Raw genomic sequence first — 26,889 nt, 5'->3', positions numbered from 1 at the left:
ATAAAAAGATCTACCATCTAGATAGACATATTAATATGCATTCTAAATTATAGTCATTATATGCTATTTCAAACAAAGAACTGAATGGAGGTTAGTTCAAGCACTATGGAAAGATGAAAAAAATCTAAAACAAAAATGAGGAATGATCTTATTGCTAGACATATTTTCAATATCCTGGAAGCTGTGTTCATCCACTCACCCTTGTTTAATTGGGCAATCATTAATTAATCACTTCTTTATACACAAATTAAAATTAAATTATAATAATCTGCAAATCCTGTGGTTCATGTATTGTTCTTCTATGTGTATTCTACTCCTAGTGTACACATGCCCCATTTACATGAGCTTAGTTATCTGGACCAGAACTGTATCTCTAAACTCCCCTGGGGTCCTGTGGCCCTCTCCACAGACTGTCCATAATCTGTTGTTCCCTGATGGGGTTGTGCCAATAAATTAAAAGAGGTCCTTGACTAACAGACATCTCTGGCACCTCCTCCTCTGCATGGAGCGGGTACGCGCAGCCTGCTGCTCCTTTCAAAGGGTTACCTAAGGGGGGGAGAGGCAGAGGAAGAAAAAGAGAGAGAGAGGAGAACCAAAATGTTTTTCCTCTTTGGCAAGAGTTTCTTTAGAACTAACGGAAAGGGATCTGCCAGCCCTGAACAAGCTCCTGTGGTGTGTTCTTCACTGAGTGCTCCCACGGTGCTGCTGTTAATCTCCTGGGCTCATGCTCAATAGATCAGCAACTTCAATCACTAAGTTATTAGCAGGTCCTTCTAACATGACATTTTAGGAAAACAAGGCAAAAATCTCTGTAAAAATTCCAATATGTTACTCAAAGTGTTACCAAGTAGAGCTTCACACCACTTTCTTTACCCCATGTAATACGGCCATGTACGCCCAATGTATTACTGCTGCTAACAGTCTCAACCGACTACTCGATGCTGAATACAGCCGTGAACGCACGGCAGGCTCCTGAGCCTCTGCAGCAACGTTGATGTCCAGCCCAGCTGGGCCTGGCCTCTCAGAGCCTGAGAGCAATTGCTAATTCAGCCATCACTCTTTCCTGTAATAAGCATCAAACTTGCACAGTTCAGTGTCTGTGTCTAAAAAAGTGATGCTGATTAGCAAGCTGTTCAAAATATATTGGCAGCAAAGACTCTATAGGAAGAACTTACAGAGCTGTGTGGGAGAAAGTCGTAGAAATCTTGGTGCCTTTCTGGGCTATACGCTTTCCCTATTGCATCCTGGAGTACTCTGCTACATAAACATATATTTAGCACTATAAATCCCCATTTCAGTCACCATATTTGCCCAAACTGTATCTCATAAATTAATCAAAGCCTTATTTGCATGCCACTCTTTCCTTCGCTATCGCCTTTCCAAGCCTCCTCAGTGGGCCTCTGTAAAGGTTGAGCAGGTCATTGGGGCCGCCTTTTCACTCTTTGCAACTTGGTGTCTTACAATCTGTTTCTTAAAGTGGAGGTTTCTGGCAAATAAAAGTATATTGAAAGGCACGAGAAAGTAAGGATTTTTAAGACTGCATACACATGCTAATTATGTATCTTGGGAGTTTGTTGCTATTCATGTAAAATCAAATAAAGGACCATTTTTAGATGAGGTGTTAAATACTTGTGATGATTAATGTTTGCCTGCAACCTTATGTAATAAAAGAGGCATCATCATACCTCATTCTGTTTGAAGGATGGGCTAAATTTGGACGAACAAGGATGATGTCCAGACCAAAAACCTCATCATAAAGCAGGCTATTTTTCATAAGCTGATGCATAGTGTTTTTATTTAAAGCAGAAACAGGAACAATAAATCCCTGAATTTGGAGTTATCACTGGGATACTCTATAGATCACAACCTCACTATGTTACCTGATATATTTTATGAGGTGAATAAAGTGTCTTCAATCTTAGAGTCTAATTTTATTGGCAGTAATTAAGAAGAACACTGGAAGAATATACTTTTCATTGTCTTGTGATAAAGGACATCTCCAGACTCCTTCTGAATTTATAACTAGCTTTTCAGCTTTTTACTGAAGTAAAGAAGAGTAAAGAAGCCCACTCACAATAATGAATATAAAAGTTGATTTTCTATTGACATAAGCATATTCAAATAATGTGAGGCAAATGAAATTCTAAGGTATAATTTGCCTTTTTTAAATTTTTTTTAGTAGATATTTTACACAGTTAATCAGAGTAAAAGCTTATTCATCCAGAGTCTCTAACAGTGGCACTAAAAGCTCATGATATATCATATATAACTCCTCACTGAATTTTTCTAAGAAATACGCTAGAATTGCACTATGCTGAGTTATTAAAGTGACAGCATTTGTGTTGTATAGATAATGTAAATTCACTCTTACCCTGTGTTCAACGATTTGTTTTCCAAACAAATGCTCCTTTTTTCCCCTCTTGTTTGCTTTTGCCATGTTTTGGGATATCTTTGCATCTTTTCTTATGTCAGTTATGTGCAGATAATAAGCCTATTTATTTTTATACACTGATAGGTAGTGGAAATAAGTCAATGGTGTGTATTTCTTTCTTGCCATATATATAATAGCACATTGTCATTACAGAAACAAATGTGCTGATTTGCACTTGTCATGCAATGCTTGTGCTTCCTTTAAAGTAAAATGAAATAACATCTTGCCTGTAGCATTTTTTATCTTAACTTATAACACACTTTTTTTTCCTTAAAATTAGAAAGTTATGTTGTGAGTGAGACTCACCGACAGAAAAGCAGTGCCTGTTCAGTTAATATTTCCTCCTATTTCGATCTACTTTTTTTTTTAATTCGTTGTTGTCATTTGCATGAGAACTAAATCTTTACCCTGAAGAGTCCACATGCTGCTGCAGCATCTTTCTATACCATTTTCCTAACCTGACCCAGCTTCCCCCCTAGGGTACGATGTGGGAGAAAAGCAGCAAGGTGAATGTCAGCTTTAAGCCAACTTTTTGTTTTCCCCTTTCTGGGACCAGCAGAAGAGTGGTCAGTGGAGAGCAAAAGTTTGAAAAGTCTTCAGTGAGTCCCTGCTAATACCTCTGAAGATGAAAACCTGCTCTCTGGAAGGGAAGCAGGACTGGTGATCTCAGTAGCCTTGACTCAGAAGGTGGGGAAGTCAATGCACCATGGAAAGTGGTCTGCATTCAGAAGTTGTAAGAGTCAAAATTGCTGAACCAGCTTTAGGAGCTACAAATTATAGGAACTCTCAGGGAGACCTGCTACATCAATGACAAAAACCTCATGGGCATATGCCACCAAACCCATAAGGCCAAAGGGAATGGTTTGTGCCTGTGGCTGTAACAGTGGCTGCTGATCTTTGAGATCGCAGATGTGCACAGAAAGTAAAATGGTCAAGTTGGGTAGCTGTTGTCTCAAGGCTTCCTAACAGTCAATACAGAGGGTCCTTCTAAGCGTTTCAGTCTTCATACTGGAAGTTTTCTCTCAGTTCCCTGAAGGAGTCCACCTGCTGCTGTGAAGACCAGACTCCTAATTTAAGTACCTATCCCTGAATAGTGTGATTTCTCCAATGGCTTCAGCCTCCCTGGAAGTGAACTTTTTCTGTTACAACTCACACTTAAAGCCAGATGGATAAGTGGGATCGCTTCCTGGTACCATGGCAGCTAGGAGGAAGATCAGAGTTAAAATTATTTTGGAAAGGATCTTCTTTTAGATTTTTCTGGTTTACTGAAGATTTGGTTAACTTTCATTTGGAATAAATGACATGTTTTTTCTAGATTCTTAGGTGCTATATCCTGTCAGATGGATTGCAATTGAGTCTACTCAGCATCCTGCAAACTATGATATTCGAGTCTACTCAGCATCCTGCAAGCTGTGATATTCTCTCACTCAAACCACAAACATTTATAAGCCTATGAAATTACTTTCTCACCTTGGAAAAGCAATTTTCTCCTAATATTCCCTGATACATTCATTTAAAAGGTCAAGAGGCTAGTTCTTAAAAAAAAAAAAAAAAAAAAAAAAAAAAAAGTTGTTTATATAACATAATGATATAATGTATGTTTTTCCTGTGCTTGCTGACCCTGAGTGCATGCTCCTTGAAGGACTGAGGCAAAAAATTAGGCTTCAGCACATCAGACGAAGCAGAATAATCCTTTCTGTCTTCATGAAATTTTGGATAAGGCCCAAAGAATTTCTATTCCTGTGTCATTACTTGCATTTTCCTCTTCTCCTTTCTAATTTCTCCCTTTTGTGAGGTCTCTACAGACATGATCTATAGTAACATCTACTCTTGCATTTGCTGCTAGCATTATTGCACCTTAAAAATTATAAGGTAGTCACTAGAGTGGATGTAAAGACAGGTCAAGATTGCATCCAATTATGTTCACCATTTTAGTTTTAATTTTAAAATGTTTTTTTCTTTTATGTGCAGAAGGGCAGTCCTATCTTAGTCTCAAAAACTTAATTATCTCCTTACAGATTCTCTGAAAGTAAAAAATCCAAAGAATCCAGAGGGGTCAAAGGAAAAAGGTAAGTAAGTGAAGAAGTTAAGAAATTCAGAACTGAATATCAGAACAGCTATTCAATGCTAGAAACAGGTCCTGAGTAGGAATATACAAGGATGGAAAACCAAACCCATCCTGGCTCATGTTTAGATTATTTTATCCATGATACTGTTTTTAAGAACATTTGTGCTGTACAGATCCCCAGAAGAGTCCCTAGTAACTACCTGGGTTTCATTTAAATGCAGAGATTTGAATTTGCATCCTGGGGGAACCACCTTTGGATGTTAGTCTGTCAAAACAAGTTGTCTAAATCCCATAGTGGGGACATTCCTGCAGGGTCCAGACTAAACCTGGTCTATGTGGCTATGGCTCAAGAATGTGGTTGACTGAGAATGAGACTGGCTGAGGCTGCTGACAGATCCAGGGGTTTGAGACTGACTGATATAAGCCAGGGTCTTTTCTGAATTTGTTGGCAACATGGACACATACATCTCTAATCTTTTCAGTTGCAGGAGGCTGACCTGCTAGCTGTGCATACAGAGGTCACAGATTGTTTAATAGTGTCTATTTGGAGAAAACCGTGTTTGTTGCAATGGGACATGTATTGAACATGAATACAAAGAATTGCAGGATTCACAGTCACTGATGACTCTCTGGAAAGTACCAAAATAGCTCAAAAATTTCGGGGAAACAGCAAAGGCTAGCAGAACTGTGCGTGGCTCCTGAGCTGTGAAGGCACATATGAGGTCCAAATTGTGATGAAGTTCCATTTTTTTTGGAAGCTGGAAATATTCAATGCAGTCCCGATAATGCCTGGCATAGTGCAGAATACTGAATAGACATACAGCAAAGCAGTGCACTTCTGGGAGTAATGTATTATTCCTTGTGAAAACTTCAGGGAATGAAGCCAGGGCACCACTTGGAGCTCAGCATTCTCCTCTTTGTCACTGTTGTCAGTCCATGTGTCTCACCTGAGCACCACCACAAGATCATAGTTTTTCCTTTATTTGTGGTCAGCCAACTTCTGGATTTTGTTTGTCCTTGGTTTCTGCCTTCTCAGATACAAGAAAGAGAGAACTAGAATTTCAGTGTTTTTTTTCTCATCTCCTTTAATGCTTTGTTATATACTGCAGAAAAAGTAGATACAATTATGTTCTTGGACTGTTCATTGTGACATAAAATATATGAATGTACATTCAAAGATAAGCACTGCTCTTATTTTATACCTAGCTTGCCTGTGATTTTAAAAGGCTATATATATGCAGGAAGTGAAATCCTGTTCACAGACAATACCCATATGGCCTCCTTGATATTAAAAGAATAACGGAGTCCTGAATGAATAACTGGTCCTTTCGGCACTCCTGAATGAAGAAAACTCCCACTTACCTTTATCAGCAGCCTCTGGCTTTCAAGACCAGTATTCCTAATGTTTTAATTGTATCAGTGTGGGTTATTTTTTTATTTGGGTTCAGTGAAAGAAAAATGCATTGATCCCAACTATTTTATAGAATTGCTTTCCTCTTTGTAAGTTATTATTCTACATTGCCTACTTAAGAGGCAGTTTAACAGTTTTCTCAAAATGCAAAGAAGCTAATGACATATTGAAGGCTTATTATTTTGAATATCCAAGTCTAAAAGGATGAATGAATGACCTCATTGTTTTGTCCTGTTCTTTATTTCCGTGCTGTTAAATCCATTTAATTATTGCATCTTTTTTGCTCTCTTCATATCAAATTGTTTGACTTGCTTTCTTTTCAAGTGTCATCTTATTTCTCTAACCTGAGTTGTGCTAAATGTTAAATGTTTCTTTCTAGAGACTGGTAAAAGAAAAGATGAGAAGCCTCCAGCAGCCTTAAAGGAAAAGGGTAATGTCTTATCATTATGTGGTTGGGAAATAATCAGTTATCCTCATGAAAGTGTCTGCTGGTATCTCAGTCCAGTTTCTATATATTTCGAACTAAAGGATTTTGGTGAAAAGGCACCAAACCTAGCTTCTTCTCACTTAATAGTTCTGATATATTGAAAGGAGTAGTGTCTGACACAATTCAGAAATAATAAAATCATAACCATTATTGTGGTGTTCTTTAACTGCTCTGTGACCTACAGCCAATATTGCAACGGCAATGCTGGTCTGAGTGAATTAGTAACAGAGCTGTTACTGAATTCACACAACAGGCCGAAACGATAGGCTGCACAGGAATTAGAGCATGATTTGAACAGCAGAAACTTTGCCAGCTAATTTAGTAGGAATTATTTGGGGGGTTTTGTTTGCTTGTTTCAAATCTTAAGTTGAGCCTGGTTTTGAAGTAAACAGAAATTCCTATTCTTAAGACTTACCTCTTTTGCACATTTCGCTTGATCTGGTGTTATGCGTATTTGTTATAGTACTGAAGGACAGAGTGTATAATTACATTACTAACTTTCTCCTTCCATTTTTGTGTTTGATATCTTTTATAGACTCTTCAAAAGGAAAAGAAATGAAAGCTTCAACTACGACTAAGGAAAAAGGTAACAACAAGTTGAGCTGAGCCTTAGCGTCAGATTCAGTTGAGAAAATAAATCTGTTGCACAAATATTCCCAAAAGAAATCCTGGTTTCTTCACTTAGCCATCTATAAATACCTTGACAGGCATCCTTTGCTGCTAGATGGTTTTTTTTACCTGAGTGATAAATGAGAGATACATATGTCGCTATACAAGCAAGTTGTAGCAGTAGTACTTTATAGTTCCCAAAGTTATGGGGACTTGTTTTCTTCTTTCTTAGTTTTTCTTATTCTTTCTATTTAAATTTGTCATTTCAGATTGCATTTTATTTTTCTTCTATAACACATTATTTAATTGTGCTTTGCTCTCTCTCCTTACATTGAGATATCAGCACTAGCTGATCAATTACAATTTATAGTACGTCACCTCAAATACTAAGCATTTTTAGGCAGTGATAAAACTGTAATTTTAATTAAACAACTACTTTCAGGTATATTTATTCATATCAACTAAATTCAAACAAAACTTTGTTTCACTTTGAAACTATTTGCATGTTGATTAAATACCACTTGCTCATTAGAAAGCAGTCTCTCAGGTTAAATGAGTAAATAATTTAACATGGATAAGAATATGTAATAACTTGCTAACTAATAACAGTCATTTGAGCCATGGGAATATAGCAGTCAATCTTAAAAACTTCCAGTTGGTTTTGAAAACTGCTTCAGATAATTGAATAATACTACTTTGTATCTTTAGATTTTCCCTAAGGATCACTAGAAATAGTGAGACAATATTTTCTCTGACAAAGTTATGAAAGACAGCATTTGCAACTTTTTAAGTGCAGCTATTTCACATAGTGTATGCAGGCAGTATATAGCAGAATAGTTGAAATCAGCTATTACTTTGAACAGTCGTATCATTCTGAAGTAAAGTGAAGGGTTAAGTGCTACAGAAAGAATTAGGGCTTAAATAGTCTAAAACTCTTTGAAGTAGTCAAAGTAGACTATCCAGAACCTGGATTGTCAGTCCAAGGTCAAGGACATTAGAAAAATAGGGACACATTGTTGTACCATTTCTTTTAGTTTAGTTAACAGAAAGTACTGAAGAGTGTGTGGGGAGGTTTTGTTTATTGATTATTGATTTCATACAACTTGGCTTTTGTATTTTGAGCTTCAGGCAAGCAAGGCCTATGGACTTCCTGCTAGGTTCTTGCAAACATATCTGTGAAACATAGGTAGGTTAATGAAGCGATAAACGTTGATTAGACCCTTAAGTATTTGACTATTGAGCTTCTCATTCAGTTTCTTTTCTAATTTTTGTCTTCAGCTCTCCATAAATAGAGATTGATTTTTTTAAATTTGTTATAATAAAAGTAAAATACAATTTACTACAAAAGATCAAATATTTTAAAGTAGTAATACATGTCTGTAAGAGTTTTTTAGCTGCACTGCTAATGAATTAGCTTCAGTGAAGTGTCAAACACCCACCCAACTATACAAAAAAAAAAAAAAAAGGTATTTAAAAAGGACTTAATTAACTCAGTTTGATCAGCCAGTGAAACAGCTGGTGAATAACAGCTCCTTTCAAGTTCCAAAACTGAGTTCTTTCAAGAAAGGACATGTTTAATTAAACATTGTATAATTTCAGTTACTGCACATGAAGTGGTTTATGCTCAGTATATTTGAGAATGAAACTCAGTACCCTGAAGTGATTAACTCCATTATCTTTTTTTTTTTTTTTTTTTAAATAATATCGTCTTCTTCCCATAGCAGTTGATAGGACACATGCAATATTTTCCTTATACTGTAGCAGTAGAAAAACATGAGCTATGTTCCCAGTGAACTTTCATATCTCACAGAATTTTTCCACATGGGCAGAATTTTTACCTATAGATTAAAACACTATAAAGGGACATAAAAGATTCTGTGTTGTTGTGTCATCTTACAGTCTTAAAGTTTCCAACTTGTCAAGACACAAGAACTGAGCTGAATGTTTAGTGTAGAGTATGCTGAGTTTAACCCCACTGTTAAACTGTACAGTTTAAAACTGTACAAGGTCATATTAGAGACACCTGTGATTATTCTGACAAAGAACAATGGCTTGGATGAAGTCTGAACTAGAATTGATCATTTTTTATAGGAACAGCAGGATGTTTGGATGAGCAATACTGTAGTTTAGTGGGGACTAGAAGTGCTGAGTCTGCACAGCCAGTGTCCCAAGTGAGATGAGCACTGCTCATTTTTCAACAGAAAAATGTAACCTGAGTGGGACGACCTCAGGTTGTATATATGTAGACATCTTAGTGTCTACAATAGGATTCGGTCATTTTCTAGTCACCAAAGTTCTTGACACAGCAAATCTTATACAAGCTCACCTTGAAGGCAGTTCAGCACAGTGTCTGCAGGTTTTTAAAAGTTGTTTCTGTCTTTTCTGTTCCATGTGACAGATCTTCATAAGTCATTTCTTAGCTGCTGGGATTCATACGAATGCAGCACTTCCAAAAGCAAATACAACTAACTCAGTGACACTGAATATGTATGACAAGACATTGACATTTTGTCAGAAGAGTGTAACCCCAATGTGCAAAGTGGCTTTAAGCATCCATGTGGGATGCTGTGCTTCAGTAAGCCTCTCTTTCTTAACAATGATAAGTGACATGTCGCATAGATCAGGCAGACAGTTTGAGAAAAGCCTCTGTAGGGAAAAGTGTTCTGGAAATTTTGTGGCCATTGCCCTGTAAAGAAGTGCAAACAGGAGGTCACCTTTATGAGCACTGGTACTTTTTTTTAGCCAACTGAGAGTACACAGGGAGCTTCTTCAGTGGACATCTCAGTTTAAACTAGCCAATCAAAAAACGCCTTGAGAAACGGCAGTGGTTTGACTAGCGCTTGCTACTTTACAGAGATCTGTCAAATCCAGTATAAATTGCATTAATAGAAGTGGCCACAGTGTAACCCTTTTGTTAAGATAAATACATTTTTGAAATGTGAAAGTCGAATTCACACAAGCTGGATATAGAATTGCAATAGAAAATCCTGAATAATAGAGAACCTAAATGTAAGGTAGATATATTAGGTGTATAAAAACTGCAATATCAGCCTGTTCTCATGGTCCATCCATTACAGAACCTCATTGCTGAACATTGCCAATAAGAAATACTTCGAGAAAACATCAGAGCTTTAAAAGTCAGACCCTAAGATAATGATAGATATATAAATACCAAGACTGAGTCATAGTGGGAGGTATAAAATTCCCATTGTGAGTCAGCACTTCTCTGTAAGAAATCTTCAATAGCATGGTGGGTTGACCCTGGCTGGAGGCCAGGTGCCCCCCAAAGCCGCTCTATCACTCCCCTCCTCAGCGGGACAGGGGAGAGAAAATATAACAGACGGTTCATGGGTTGAGATAAGGACAGGGAGAGATCACTCGCCAATTACCGTCATGGGCAAAACAGACTCAACTTGAGGAAAATTAATTTAATTTATTACAAATCAAATCAGAGTAGGATAATGAGAAATAAAAACTAAACCTTAAAACACCTTCCCCCCACCCCTCCCTTCTTCCTGGGCTTAACTTCACTCCCAATTTTCTCTACCTCCTCCCCCACATCAACACAGGAGAAGAGGGAATTGGGGCTACAGTCAGTTCATCACATGTTGTCTCTGCCGCTCCTTCCTCCTCACGGGGACGACTCCTCACACTCTTCCCCTGCTCCAGCGTGGGGTCCCTCCCATAGGAGACAGTCCTCCACCAACTTCTCCAGTGTGAGTCCTTCCCATGGGCTGCAGTTCTTCACGAACCGCTCCAGCGTGGGTCCCTTCCACAGGGTGCAGTCCTTCAGGAAGAGACTGCTCCAGCATGGGTCCCCCACAGGGCCACAGGTCCTGCCAACAGCCTGCTACAGTGCAGGCTTGCCATGGGGTCAAAGCCTCCTTCAGGCATCCACCTGCTCCAGGTGGGGTCCATGGGGTCCTCCACAGGCTGCAGGTGGATATCTGCTCCACCATCAACCTCCATGGGCTGCAGGCTCTGTCGCCTGTAGCACCTCCTCCTCCTCCTTCTTCACTGACCTTGGTGTCTGCAGAGATGTTCCTCTCACATATTCTCACTCCTCTCTCTGGCTGCAGTAGCTCTTGGTAGGTTTTTTTCCCCCTTCTAAAATACGTTGGTGCTACCACCATCGCTGATGGGCTCAACCTTGGCCAGCAGCGAGTCCATCTTGGAACCGGCTGGCATTGGCTCTGTTGGACATGGAGGAAGCTTCTAGCAGCTTCTCATAGAAGCCACCCCTGTAGCCCCTCTACTACCAAAACCTTGCCATGCAAACCCAATACAAATAGACATTAGAAAATAAGACCAAAAAAAAAAAAAATGGAAATAACATACATAATATGAATAAATACTGTTCTATAAAAGGAAGGAGATAAAATTTTAATTCCAAAAAGGAGTTTATATAAATAAAAGATGAGAAATGTTTTATGGCAAACTATGAAGTGTAATGTTGTCTTTGTAATTTGACACTTGATTTTTTTTAAGGAAAATATTCAAGCTGAATAAGCAGCATATGCATATATATATAGAAATATGAATTCAGTAGTCAAAACAGGTTTGTGAATGGAAGTATGTCTACTGATACTTAAGGTATTTCCTGGAGGTAGGAACTACTACATGTTGGGACTCCCAGATCTCCATAATAGCACTCTAAAAAGTCCTCCAAATGCATATCTATAATTTTTTATTTATACATGCTTATGCAATAAAACAAAATTATTGTTGCATCATATTATTTTTTAACATAGTATTTGAGATCAGAAACCAGGATTCTCTCTGATTGGGGAAAGGCACTTCTCAACAGCTCACGGAATCAGTCTTTTTCTGATTTATTGCCATTTTGTGGCCCAGTTGCACTCTTTTCAGCACAGATCCAGTGAAAAACCATCCCTCTCCAAAACCACTTTTTTTACTTTGGGCATTCCTCTGAAAAGTGAGAGTGGCAGAGAGAGATTTTCACTCTGAGATATGGCAGAGAAATCAGATCTCTGCGTAGCTCTGTCCTGCTCCTTGGCCTTTTGTGATACTTTCATACAGCAATTTGTGCCCATCTTTGGGACAGTGCTTGGATGAATCCTCATATGTGTTGGGTATCAAGTTTCAAGAACTCGGACAGGGATGGAAGAAGTCAGGCTTCTGCCAGGAGACAGTATTTCCTGTTTCTTAGTTGTCAATGAGATGCTGAGAAGTCAGGCTTCTGCCAGGAGACAGTATTTCCCATTCCTTAGTTGTCAATGAGATGCTGGACCAGACTCCACACACAGTCAAAGTGGTCTGACTCAGGAATGTAACTGCTCTCTTACCGCCTCTACCCAGTGACTTGACAGGCGGCCTGAAAATCCATATAGTGTGAATCCTGATAATCTGAAGCAGAATTTGCACACTTGTGTTGCTTTCATTCTAGACAAAGTGCTTGGGTATTATCATTAAGGCATTGCTGGTAATAAAGAGAAAAACACTGTAGACTTTTTTTGGGATTATCTAGTGAATTAAATTTTTATTAGTAGGTCTGACAGCTATGTCTTACAAATTAGGACAAAAGGGATAGTCAGGTTATGCAGAGGAGTTCAAATGCAACATCTTACTTGCCCATTAATAATAAAATTCATGAAGATCATTGAATAAGAAGTTATTTCTCCCAACCTGTTCATTAAAACCTGGACCAGAGGAGGAAAAGGGCAGGAAAAGTGTTTCCTGCCACTGAGCGAGAATCGTTCTAAACACAGGTGCTCCAGCCAATTCAAAGACTAAATTCTCCTCTCTGTCACTCACTATATTGCTTCTTTTAACTGTGGTTTCTTAACATGATTAAAATTTGTCTTGATATGAGTAAGAGAAGTTCTGAACTCAGAAAGACTGGAAGAGAGAGAATAAATATCTGTTAGGAAGACCCGAGAGAAAAAGATCACTTTGTACAGTTCCTAAATATTTTAAAACAGTACTTACTTCTCACGCTATGAGGAGATGCACAATTTATGGTGAGATTTATAGCAAAGACAGTATCAACTTAGTGAATGGCAGCTGCTTTGCTGTAGCTGCCTACATGAGGTGGTTTTCGCTTCAGCATAACAACATGCATATGAACAGTTTTCACATTGTACCTGACACAGGGGATGAGTCTGCACTTGAACTTGTTTTATCATAACTTCCATGTCTATAACCAAAATAAATGTAAGAACTTAGTAAAAACTTCCACCAACATCAGCTAAATCAGTTACTGTCTGTCTCAAAGTGTCAGGGTAAATATAATATTTTAAATTACTCCAGCATTATTCAGGTATTTAAAAATCAGTCGGAAAGTTGGCAAAATTATAATTAATATCAGAACAGAAACAAATATCTGGATGGTTTAGATAGGTCTTTGGAAAGTTCCAGTTTAGGAATTACTGCAGAAACTAAATAGCTACTGTCTAAGATGCTCAGTATTGAAGGAAATAAATATCTGATTAGGAAGCAGAGAGTAATTGATTCATTTTCATCTTTCAGCCCATCTACAGAATAATTGCTTATGATTCCATGTCTGGACTCATGTTATATTCCTTAATTAACAGGAAAAGATAGAAATAGTAATGTAATGAAATTTTCAGAAGACATAAAATTAGTTAAAGAATTCAGGATCAGAAGGGCCTTGTGAATTTACAAGTTGAATGGACAGCAAGATGGCAAAGAAAATTTAATGTCAATAAATAGAATATAATATATACTGGAGGGAAAATATTAAAGAAGAATTTGTCCCTAAATTAACTATGTAAATTCAGGAAAGGACCCAAGTATTATTTCAGACAAGTCAATGAAGAACTTTCTTCCATATGCAGATGCATTAGGAAAAATGCACATAGTGTTGTAAGGCCATTGCGTAAATCAAAGATGCATCTTGTCTGGAGTGTTCTGTACAAAACTCTTGCATGACAATGTGGTACTGGAGTGGGCTATGAAAGAGCAACAAAAGTCTCATAGAAAGAAAAATAGGAAAGATTCAGATTACCTTTGAGATTAATTAATATGATCATGATAAGACTGAAAATCACAAATCTAAGTCAAGGGCTCTTCAAAAACACCGCAGAGGAACAGGATATCTATATGGAAATGCAGTTTTCATAGCTAACATTTTCATAATTAATTATTGTAAATTTAGAAAGGAAGTTAAATTTCATGTCTCAGGATGGAAACCAATTGCTTGTTATAAGAAAATAACAGGAGGATTTGTGGAAAAAAATAGCTTCTATGACAGTATTCAGACTAAATATCTGTTTCTGGCTACTACTGGGTCATAAAGCTAGATGGAATGGACTGTTGTTGAGTAGGAAGTGGTGTTTTCAAGATTTCTAGTGTGTTTGAGACATTTCCAAGATTTCAGAAATGTTTCTGTTTGCTGAACAGCTCAGAAAAAGTCCCTCAGAACCATCACTATCTATGGGATTAAAAGACTGTGTGGTGGGATAGCTCCTATGACTGGAGTGTTGGGATGGTAGGGTACAGGCTCTTTAGGAAGGACAGGCAGGGCAGACGAGGAGGGGGCATCGCCCTCTATGTCAGTGACCAGCTGGAGTGCACGGAGCTCCACCTGGGGACGGAGGAGGAGCCGACCGAGACCCTATGGGTCAGGACTAAAGGAAGCGCTGGGGCAGGGGACATCATAGCAGAGGTCTGCTACAGGCCACCTGACCAGGGAGACCAAGCAGATGAAGCCCTCTATAGGCAGATAGGAGCAGCCTCACACTCACAAGCCCTGGTCCTTATGGGGGACTTCAACCACTCCAATATCTGTTGGAGGGACAACACAGCAGGGCACAAGCAATCCAGGAAGTTCCTGGAATGTGTCAATGACAACTTTCTCCTCCAAGTGATAGAGGACCCCACGAGGAGAGATGCCATGCTGGACCTTATTCTCACCAATAAGGAAGGCCTCGTAGGGGACATGAAGCTCAAGGGCAGCCTTGGCTGCAGTGACAATGAAATGGTGGAGTTCAAGATCCTCAGGGCAGCGAGGAGGGCGCACAGCAAGCTCGCTATCCTGGACTTCAGGAGAGCAGACTTTGGCCTCTTCAGGGATCTGCTTGGTAGAATACCATGGGACAAAGCCCTGGAAGGAAGAGGGGGCCAAGACAGCTGGCTAATATTCAAGGGTCGTCTCCTCCAAGCTCAGGAGTGATGCATCCCAGCAAAACCACCAAGAGGCCCCCGTGGATGAGCAAGGAACTTCTGGGCAAAGTCAAACAGAAAAAGGAAGCCTTCAGACGGTGGAAGCAAGGGCAGGTAGCCTGGGAGGAATACAGAGAAACTGTCCGAGCAGCCAGGGATCAGGTTAGGAAAGCCAAAGCCCTGACAGAAATTAGTCTGGCCAGGGATGTCAAGGGCAACACGAAAAGCTTCTATAGGTATGTCAGTGAGAAAAGGAGGACGAGGGAAAATGTGGGTCCCCTCCAGAATGAAATGGGTGACCTGGTTACCCAGGATATGGAGAAGGCTGAGGTACTCAATGACTTCTTTGCCTCAGTCTTCACTGGCAAATGCTTGAGCCACACTGCCCAGGTCACAGAAGGCAGGGACTGGGAGAATGCAGAACCGCCCACTGTAGGAGAAGATCAGGTTCGAGAATATCTAAGGAACGTGAAGGTGCACAAGTCCATGGGACCTGATGAGATGCATCCGTGGGTCTTGAGGGAACTGGCAGATGAAGTGGCCAGGCCCCTCTCCATCATATTTGAGAAGTCCTGGCAGTCCGGCAAAGTTCCCGCTGAGTGGAAGAGAGGGAACATAACCCCCATTTTTAAGAAGGGTAAAAAGGAAGACCCAGGGAACTACAGGCCAGTCAGTCTCACCTCCGTGCCTGGCAAGATTATGGAGCAGACCTTCCTGGAGACTATGCTCAGGCACATGGAAGATAAGGAGGTGATTGGTGACAGCCAACACAGCTTCACTAAGGGCAAATCGTGCCTGACAAACTTGGTCACCTTCTATGATTGGGTTACAGCGTCAGTGGATAAGGGAAGGGCAACTGATGTCATCTACCTGGACTTGTGCAAAGCATCTGACACTGTCCCACACAACATCCTTGTCTCTAAATTGGAGAGACATGGATTCAATGGGTGGACCACTTGGTGGATAAGGAATTGGCTGGATGGTCGCACTCAAAGAATTGTGGTCAACGGCTCAATGTCCAAGGGGAGAATGGTGATGAGTGGCGTTCCTCAGGGGTCGGTACGGGGACCGGCACTGTTGGACATCTTTGTCGGCGACACAGACAGTGGGATCAAGTGCACCCTCAGCAAGTTTGCCGATGACACCAAGCTGTGTGGTGTGGTCAACACGCTGGAGGGAAGGGATGCCACCCAGAGGGACCTTGACAGGCTGGAGAGGTGGGCCCGTGCAAACCGCATGAAGTTCAACAAGGCCAAGTGCAGGGTCCTGCACGTGGGTCAGCGCAATCCCAAGCACAACTATAGGCTGGGCGAGGAATGGATTGAAAGCAGCCCCGAGGAGAAGGACTTGGGGGTATTGATTGATGAGAAGCTCAACATGAGCTGGCAATGTGCACTTGCAGCCCAGAAAGCCAACCGTGTCTTAGGCTGCATCGAAAGAGGCGTGACCAGCAGGTCGAGGGAGGTGATTCTGCCCCTCTACTCTGCTCTTGTGAGACCCCACCTGGAGTACTGCGTCCAGCTGTGGGGGCCCCAGTACAGGAGAGACATGGAGCTGTTGGAGAGAGTCCAGAGGAGGGCCACGAAGCTGATCTGAGGGCTGGAGCACCTCTCTTGTGAGGACAGGCTGAGAGAGTTGGGGTTGTTCAGCCTGGAGAAGAGAAGGCTCCAGGGAGATCTAATTGCAGCTTTCCAGCACCTGAAGGGGCCTGCAGGAAAGCTGGAGAGGGACTGTTTATCAGGGAGTGTAGTGACAGGACAAGGGGTAATGGGTTTAAGCTGAAGGAAGGTCGATTTAGATTAGATGTTAGAAAGAAATTCTTCCCTGTGAGAGTGGTGAGGCACTGGAACAGGTTGCCCAGAGAGGTTGTGGATGCCCCCTCCCTGGAAGTGTTTAAGGCCAGGTTGGATGGGGCTTTGGGCAATGTGGTCTAGTGGAGGGTGTCCCTGCCCATGGCAGGGGGGTTGGAACTAGATGATCTTTGAGGTCCCTTACAACCCAAACCGTTCTGTGATTCTATGATTCTATGATTCTGTGATCTAGATTTGAGTTTCTGATACAAGTTAAAAACAATACAACCATCCTAAACCTGGTTGGTTTTTTTTCCTTCATGAAAATATTTACTACATTGACACATTTTTGTGACCTTTCCACCAATGGAAATTTTACCTTTATTTTCCCACCCCACTGAAAAATTTTTGATCAAGGTCTGCCATGGATCTGGTTCATAAAGATTTTTTTCTTCATTCCCAAAACATAAAAGATGATGGTGCTCAGTTCTAGTTTCTGGAGTAGTTGTCAATCTGGATTCATGATCCCTGAAAATGGGATGTGTATCCTTGATAAACTTATTTTGCTTTGTATTATATCTGTATTAAATGGAAATATATGATTGGTTTCAGATAGGTCTAGGAGAGGAGGACAGGTGGCTAGCTGGAGTCACTGTGATTTAAGGCTGTTAATATAGTCCTCTTTGAACAAGTTTATGGGTACAAATTCCTAATTCAAGAACTCGATGATACGTCTCGTCAGTACAGTGCAAAAAGAGTTGGCTGAAGAATTTGTTCTTCTTCCAAAAAATCAAGGTAAAAAAGAACACAGTCAAGAGCATCTCTTATGTCTCAGCATCACATTTTCTAGTACATCAGTCTATTTCATGTCCTTCCCTGCCCAGCTGCAATATATTACTCACATTTGTTCTCAGCAGGTAATCTGGCTTTTTATCAGTTGTAGACCAAATTCCTTTGCTAATCTATCCATCTTTTTGCTGCATTTCAGATACAAGCATATTTCTCAGCTTCTGAAAGAGCAATGTAAATGATGGTGTTTGTGCTCTTTTTCATTTATTCCTTGTCATTTTAAGTTTGAATAACAGGATTTGATCAGAGCAATGCTATTGGCAACAGTAGTCAGAATGAGGTATCTTCTGTCTCTAAAGATTTGTTGAGTATTTACAGGACATTCCATCAGAAAAACCACAGCCAAGGTGAAAATTTAAACAGATGCCACAACAGGATAAAATAGTATAACAACAGAAATTAGCTAGCTGTAAGTGCAGCAGCAGGCACGGACAGACCTTGCTCTGCCTGTGCTTGCCTTGGAACCAGAAGCGTGGTGAGCCACATCCAATAAGCTGGCAGGACAGAAGTCAGGAGGAGCCCAGAGGTGCACTGCATGTTGACTTGTAAGCCCTACCCAGAGTCTTGATATTTGGGGTTTCTGCTGATTTGGAAGTCCCTCCAACACACTTCACATATGACTTTCGAAAGCCACTGTGGCTTCTATAGCAGCTACTGGGGGAAAAATACTAAATCCTCTGTAATGGAAGTTTTGTGAAAGGCACATTTCATAGCTTTGCTGTGCACATCACCTATGAAAGCAAAGTGATTGTAAAGAGGACTAGATCCTGGAAACCTTGTGCCTAATTTTCACTAATTCTAGGCATGAAACCTTTTTTCCACATTCTTGAGGTACCAAAAATTATTTCATTCTCAAAGGAGAGTAAGTGGTAGAAACCTTGAAAAGTCTTTGAAATCAGATTTTTTTTTTTTGCTGCAGGCCATTGATAGACAGCGTTTCAGTAATTTCATGTTTAACCTTTTCCTTTCTGATCTCTTTTATCCAAATGTACTAACTGTTTGGAATAAAAGGACTTTTCATTTTAAGAATGCTGAAGAGGCAGAGATCAGCACCCAAACCCAAAATACAAACACCTGAGACCGTACCTACTCCCTCCTTTGGCCTCATGACCCTTGATTTGTGTCCTGCACGAGGGCGCGTTCTCCAAAGGAAGGGCAGAGCTCTGGTTCTGCTTGTTTCCTTTCCAGCTCCAGCGGCACATCTGGTCCTTTCATACCACCAGCTTGGTGCCAATTGCTCTTTTCTGGGGAGTAAGAGCTGTGAATTTGAACTCCTCTGTCTTCTTTTGCCTAAGGCAGATGCTTACTACCACCACTTCCAGCAGACATGTTTCAAGATAAAGTGACATCTCTAAATACATTTTAGAAGGTTCAGTGCTACAAATCTAGGCTGGGGAATGGGTAGTGCATGGATTTCCAATGGACTTAGATATGATCTTGACTCAGCTCTGTCAGGATTGCAACAGTCATCTGCAGATGCACGTAACTCTCCCATTTGAGACATCTCAGTCCTTTTAGTAAAATTTTGATATGTTTTCACAGTACCTATTGCAAATACATGCAAAGTTTTATTGGAATCCCAGGATGAGATTTTGGGGGACTTTTATTCTGTCTCCAGAGATTGAATACTGGTCACACAGCACAGCTCGCTCTGGGGAACTGATTCCAGGTTGTTTAAACTGGGGAATACACAGCAGTTTCCCTCCAATCTCTGTCCAATCTTCCAACAAAACTCACACTGTGGGATTTAGAGGTGGGATTGCTGCATGATCAGGTCTTGTAATTCCCCATGTTAGGCAGAGGCTTAAAAACCTGAATATGACTTCAAGTGGTTTTTTACTTCTTATTTTACACATTTATGCAAAAAATCACCTATTTGTCTAGAACAGATGATGCTTCATAACCTTCCTCTAGCCTCCCTTTACCCCTTCACGGCTTCCCGTTCCAAACTATCCTCCTTCTTCATTGTTGATTTTGAAAGCTTCACTCTGTACCTCTATCTCCTAATATTAGTGTCTGGGAGGAATGATAACTTTGCGACTAAAGTTAAATGTGAGAATCTAGAAAGCTGGAATTTGCTCTCATCAATAGCAGAGCTGGTTGTCTGTGAGGAAATGCTTTATCTTTCTGATTATCAGTTTCTTCATCTGGCAAAGAAATTTATTCCTATATTGCATAATAGATGTATGGTTTGAAATATGCACACAAAAGGCTCGTATATAGGTGTTTGAATTATTTTTACTGATATTACATGTTACTAACTCTGTGAAAATACAGTATTTTTTGTTTTCCATTTCAGCTGCGGTGAAAAAGGAGGGGGAAAAGAAAGGTAAATCAATTATTTTCCCTTGACTGAAGTGTCTTTCAGGCTGTGACTGCTGTGAGAAATGTATCTTTCATTCAGTGATACAATTGAGGTGACATACACTACCTCATGTGCTACCATCAGCCGGCTTTATCTGCTCCTACTGTGATAACACAGTTGTCATTTCCAGTATTGTTAGCTCCTTTTTACCACAGGCCAACACAGACCAGTATCAGACGCTTCATCACTCTGACTTGGAAGAAAATGAAAGGCTTTTGTTACCATGTTAGGATTTGTCAAAGAGAACAAAACTTGCAGTGCACTGTGCATGCTGACCTGGCTGGTTTTTCTTTACAGAAGGTGCTTTCCTAGGGACGTTTAATTTCCTCTTTTCAGATATGTATGTAGCATGAATGTAAGCTTTCCTGAAGTCATGCTTTGGTATTTTAACAGATTAGTAGAAAAAATTGCCCTCAATCAGAACCTAAACCATTACATAAAATGTTTAAAGATAAATATACTGCATTTATCAGACCCTAAATATCTATTTATAGTGTTGTCTTTCAGAATAAGACTTGCTGAGTTGAAACATTTTTTTGTAATGTGATGATTTTATTTCAACTGCAAGAATAATGAAAGATTAGCACTAAGGTGATATTTTTCTTTAATCTGTTCAAGTTTATTGATTATTTGGTTTATAAGCTAGATCTTGCTCACTAAACTGGGAACATTTCCAGAACTTTTCCATAAATTTCAGAAGATTATTTGAGATTTAGTATTAAGTAAGTGAGAAGAAAAATGACTTTTTCTGAACTTTACTGATGGGAGATTAATTTTTTGGGATGGAGGGGAGTGTCTTTTGTAGTTTCAAAAAGATTTGGAAATTCTGTGATTCACGTAGTTGAGTAATGGAGCCAACCTTTGCTGTCTACACATGAAGACATTTTCAATCCTGTTAATTTATTATTTTTTCTATTATCCCTATACAGAGTCATTAACTGAACTGGGAAAAAAAAATATAGTCTCAACTGTTTTAACAGCTCATGAGTGAAATCTAGGCTGTGTCGATGTTAGTGGCAAAATTCACATTCACTCCACTGGAGCCAAAATTTCACCTCATGTGTTTAACAGAATAATAAAATTCAGTTTGGTTATCAAAAATGACCATGCTTAATAGGTATCAAGCAGGATATTTTGTTCAAAGATTAATTTGCAACAACTGAGGCATGAAAGGTAGCACACGAAGCAGGGAGAATCAGAAAACTGGCAGCTACACTTACAGCCATTGGTTTTCAGACATCAAAATGCCTGCTGTGTTCACAGCCTTGAATTTATCACATGGACTGTTACATCCTTAATGGAAAGAAAGCAGTAAGGTAATTGCTAAGGGTGCTACTTCTGTCAGCCTTGCCACAGGTTATGAGTCCATTCATTTATAGAGGAACATGAAGGGAATTTGTTTGAAATACCTGCTGCTTGCCCTTGGTTCATTTTTCATGTGTTAGGTTTGGGGGTTTTTTCCTCCTTAACTATAATCTTCTCCAATAAAACTGATTAAAAATGCATTTTTAATGAACATTCTTTGAAGTTGGATCAATTTTATGGTTTCATTTTCTTTTTTTAATGTATTTTCTCCTAAAAAAAATCATTTCCTCTGCTTTCTTAATTTGATGAAAGGGTTTTGCCAACAAGGATAGGTAGGATCCTTTCAAGCACCTGGTTCAGGGCAGGGCATGCCTCATCCTGCTGATTATCATGAACCCACTTCACAGAAATATGGAGGTGCGAACTGAAAGTCAGATTTGGTCATTCTTCTGATATGTTTTTATTTATTTTTGGACTAAACCTCCCTATGGTTTTCTGAGATCATAACCAACACTGTCAGCAAGGAAGATAGTGATTGTAGTGAAAAATATACTAGTCCAATTACATTTTCCAGTAACCACGGAAAACTGGTTGAGCAATGTTACTGTCTTCAGTTGATATGCACTAAACTGGACAACTGGAGAGAAGTAACAAGGCCTCTTCCCAAAAATTAACATACCATGCTTTAGCTTTCTCATCTAGTTTCACACTGTCTGCAGACCCCACACAGCAAATGTTGCATGTTACTAGTTAACTCCCAAAATCATCAGGTTTTATTTATTTGTGCTTATTCTGTTATCATCAGAAATTGCTCCAGGCTGCATGTGTATTCCTCTGACTCTGACTCGCAATAAATAGGGGCAATGTTTGCTGGTTTTGCTTAAGGAGACAGTATTTTTTGCCCAGCTGCAAAAATAATGGAAGTAGCCAGGCAGTGCTCTAAATTGACTGGCTCATTATCCAAAATATATTGTGGTAGTAGCATGCACAGTTCAAATACCCTTTTATCATTCCTCATGAGAATCATGCAGCACATATGCACTGTACTGTACACGAAGCTTTCTCCAATTATTCTGTCTTATTCAAATACACACCCCTCATCTAGAAAAACAAGAATAATGAGCAATACAGAGTGACAAGCCATCATAAAAAGAGAAGATGGAATGACACTTTCTATCGATGGTACATTCTGTGCATAGCATAAATCAGACATGAGGGAGTTTGAAAGAGGCAGAAAAGAACAAAATTAAGATGGAGAAAGCTTACGTATTTCACTGATTTTTCCAAATATGAGTGATACTAACAGGAACCTTAAGGCACAATTTGTGCATGAAATTTAAGCATTAACCATTTCTATTTGAAAGGTTAGCTTGCTAAGACTTTGTGACTGAAGTCTAGAAAATAGTCAGCTTCAGCTTGCAGCATTATGTTATGCCTTCTTTCAGTGTGTGTGGGATAGAGGAGCTGTCATAGAAATGTGTAAAAAATTGTCAGTTCCTAAAGGGCAAGAGGTAGCAACCCTTTGCATGAGGAAGGCACTTCCTAGAATCCCCAAGAGCTAATCTGACTGTCAGTACACAAAAATTTTTAACTCTTCCTCATAATTCAAAGCACTGCAAGCAGGGATTCAAGTGAATTACAATAGACCAAGGTATTGGTGAGGTGACATAAAGCTTCAGGGCACCTCCAGAAAACAATAAACAGAGCTGCAACACAAAAATATTTCAGCATTTTTTCAGTTTTAAGTGCCCTCTTTAAAGGAAATAAATGTTAATATTTTTAAAACAAAAGTATTTTTATATTTCAAAAATGTTTCATAATTACAGAGAATTCAAAAAATGCGTTGTGTGAAATGGAGCCAGATTAAAGCCACTTTCAGGGTTTCCTAGTTCTGCATAAAATGAAATTTCTCATTTCAGTTCATAGCTCCCATACCTTATTGATTTCTGACTAAAGAGGGCATGGACTGAGATGGGGATGTCAAGCAAGCAACCTTAACAAGCTTTCTAAGTTCTCTCTCCTGGTCAGTCTCAGGAAAGCTTCCCTGAAGATCCATTGCTTCTGTGATTCTAGTGAACCCAAACAGGATTTAACGATTGCATAATCCCTCCGGGTTACACATCCACATGCGTATGTGTAAGAAGAACTGTCTCATTATCTAAAGTGAATCACGAACCTGAGTTGCCAGGAAGTTGGTTTCTCCGGCTTCCTACAGCTAATGAACGAGAAAAAGAGACAGATGCCTCTGTCTTGCTTCTGAGAGCAAGTTAGAGAGCACATCTAATTCAGGGTAGTTGTCTTCTGGGAGTCTCATCTGCTATATAGACTGCCTACAGCTAGATGTTATGAGTACTTATGAGCTAGTGAGATGCAGAAGCTAGTTCCTTGTCAATAACATGACGCCCATTCTGATTTTCAGCATTATCACTCTGGCAGCTTGCTCTTAAATTCATGTAATAGTTTTTAGAAAGCCAAAAACCACACTCATCTGACAAGTTTCATCAACAATAAATTGACAGGAGAGTATGCAGGATCACATTTTGACCTTTTCCCAATAAACGCATCACGGTGTAAAAAGCTTCATATAGTCTAAGTGCAGCTAATATCAAACACATGCAGAAAATGGGCAAGGCATGTACATTCCAGCTCCAAACGACACATTTTTGCCAATCCAGTAAAGGACAACTTCTTTCAATTACTCCTGGTAATAGTACCCTATCCATCGCGTGGAAACTGCTGCTCTGCATACAGAGTGTGGTATAAACTGGCCAAGGCACAGCAGTGTCTCTTTTCAATGTATATAATAATCAAGATGCTTTTCAAACTGAAAAAGAACTGGGCAGTAATGCATTTCAGAACTTCTTAGCTTTGGAGTTGACCAGAAAAACTGGAAGGCAGCCTTCTTATTCATAAAGCAAATGGCCACAGCAGCATGGGATCTCTGCTCAGCTGCAAATACCACTCGTGCAACATGAACCACACCTTCATTTTGTAGTTTTCTAACATGCCTCAAAGAATAAGAAAGTGGACTACCTAAGTCTATCACTGCAAAGTGTATTACACAGTCCCCTAACAGAATGTGTATTCCTAAACAGAGAAGAAAAAAAGAAGAAAAAAAAAAAAAGTAGAAATAATTTTCAAAGCATTTCTTACAGTAGTGTCAAAAAATCAGTATTATGTATGAGAAGAATAATAAAAACAGTCACATGCTACTATGCTGTTTAAAGTAGCAGTGTTATTTTGTAGCTGAACATAGGCATCTCCCTCAAGAGGAAACACTCATTGAATCAGCCACAAGATGGAGCCCAAAGGATCTTCCAGTCGGTAGTTAACATTGCCTTCCCGAATCAGATTAAGAACTAAACAACGTGGTTTTAACGAAAAACACTCTACAGGAGTCTTAAGCTGCAGATAAGGTAGTCTTCAATGCAAATCCATGCCTGCCTAAAAATATTTTTAATTTAATAGATGACTGTCCGTACATTGGTGAGCTCTGACTGAAGCTACAAAACCTCATCATTTTCAAGGAATACTGATGAATAGAGAATTTGCATGAAATACAGAAAAGTCTACATCAGTTAGCTGGCATTTGCTTGACCTCTGTTTACCTTGTCTCAACTATGTTGGGGGGTATAAATAATTTATGTCAATTTTACAGGGTTATGTGAGACTTAATGATCTGTACAACCTCTGTTAAGTGATGGCCAGGTCTTGAGAGACCAGGCTCATGTACTTTCCATGTTGCAGATATTTCAGTTAGGGTAAGACATGACCAGAAAACACCCTACAGAGTACCCATTCAATATAAGTAGAAAGTAGACAGAGGAATGGCGAATGCAGTGGGCTCAACACTTTTCACTGAATTCAGAAATTTTAAAAAACTTTTTTAGATCCTCAGATGAAATTAATCATTAAGAAACTTTAACTCATACAAATTTAGATATCTAAAGTTAGTCATCTACATTGAAGCTATTCACCCTAGTCTGACTTTAGAGTTAATGGAGAGAAATGGAGAAAACAACAAACCTGCAAAACAATTCATATTGATAGATCTAGCATAGCATTTCAATGATAGATATGATTACAAATTGTGTTAATCATTCTTACTTGCCTGCAAGTACAAGAGTAATTTATTCAGCCCCTGCTACCAATAAATGTAGACAGTTAAACTAGTACTTTAATGATTATGAAACAGCTGTGATTTCTGAAGAAAGAAATCTGTGTAATTGGTGGCCTGTGTTGTTACTATAAGTTAGGTGTAACGCATGTATATTGGCATCATGTCAGCAACACTCTCACCTGTCAGGCAGCATAATATCCTTAAACATCTGGATATCCATATAATACATGGTTAATTGGTTAAAAATTTCCCCATAGGATAAACTATTACTTTATTGCACTGTGCAAAGATGTCTGCAAATGGATGCTCAGAGGTATTATATTCAGATGCAATTCCAGAATTAACAGTTCTTCTAGTGGTAATCTTCATTTCCTTTTTTATCTATGCAGACATAGTTTTCAGAAATGTGCTATTACAAAGTTGTAATTAAAGTAAAAACAGTGCTCAGCAGCATTTCATGAGGAACAAAGATGGCTCAGGATGTTCTGCCTCTAGAAGCTAGTCATTAGCCCTCTGCTTTAATCACTGTATTAATTTGGGTAGCACACTGGGAAAAGTCCATCTTTTCAAAAGCTAATTATTTTTTATTGTTCTCCACTCCTAATATCAAGTAATCACTGCTCCAAAATTCTTCTCTTCTAGATTTTTATGAGGTCATCTTATTCTTGTCTTGATGATTGTTTTATATTTCTTTAATAACATATGTAAACATATATTCGGCCATTATTATATTTTTACAAATCCAGTCATAGTTAAGAAGAAGCTCAACAAAGAAGTTCATATTCAAAGTATTTGCATAGAATTTGGACCTAGGACGTTAGTTTGGCACTTTTCCCAAATAACAGGCATTATGCAATAGACTGAAGATTCAAATACTAATGAATATTAACATCTGCAAGAGGTGCTCCTTTTGGCTCCAATTGTTTATAGAGAATGGCGAACAACATTATTTTTCCATAAACTAAAGTAAATATTCAGAAAAAAAGTCATGACTCTAACATCCTATATACCTCAGTCTGCCCGATTTCACTCCGTTACCCTTTATGAGTCAATAATTTGTGTTGCAATAAAGCATGGCATGAGCTTGACTATATTTTGCCTTAGCTATATCAAATGTAGTACTGATATTACTAAAAGTGAAAGCTTGTTAAACATATTCTCCCTCATCTGTATATTCCCATCCCATAATTTCAGGGAAGAGCACATAAGAACGTCAGAAGCTGAGGATGATATTGAGAGGAAGCTCTCCAGGTCTTTCACCACACGTGCCTAAAGAGGAAATGCATTAATGCAGCACATGCACCTCATC

The 26,889-nt window shown here is 39.3% G+C and overlaps 1 protein-coding gene across 1 annotated transcript in view; it reads left to right on the top strand.

The window, feature by feature from the left end:
* Positions 1-26,889, top strand: part of TRDN (triadin) — a 236,761-nt gene that overhangs the window by 168,392 nt on the left and 41,480 nt on the right. Inside the window, exons 25-28 of the mRNA XM_075749995.1 lie at positions 4,450-4,500; positions 6,290-6,340; positions 6,933-6,983; positions 20,090-20,119. Coding sequence (XP_075606110.1) covers positions 4,450-4,500; positions 6,290-6,340; positions 6,933-6,983; positions 20,090-20,119 — 183 coding nt within the window. The remainder of the gene's footprint in view (positions 1-4,449; positions 4,501-6,289; positions 6,341-6,932; positions 6,984-20,089; positions 20,120-26,889) is intronic.

This window comes from Balearica regulorum, chromosome 3 (genome assembly GCF_011004875.1).
Source record: "Balearica regulorum gibbericeps isolate bBalReg1 chromosome 3, bBalReg1.pri, whole genome shotgun sequence".
NCBI lineage: Eukaryota > Metazoa > Chordata > Aves > Gruiformes > Gruidae > Balearica > Balearica regulorum.
Note: the sequence above shows the minus strand (reverse complement) of the source record. Positions and strands in the feature narration are given on the sequence as shown.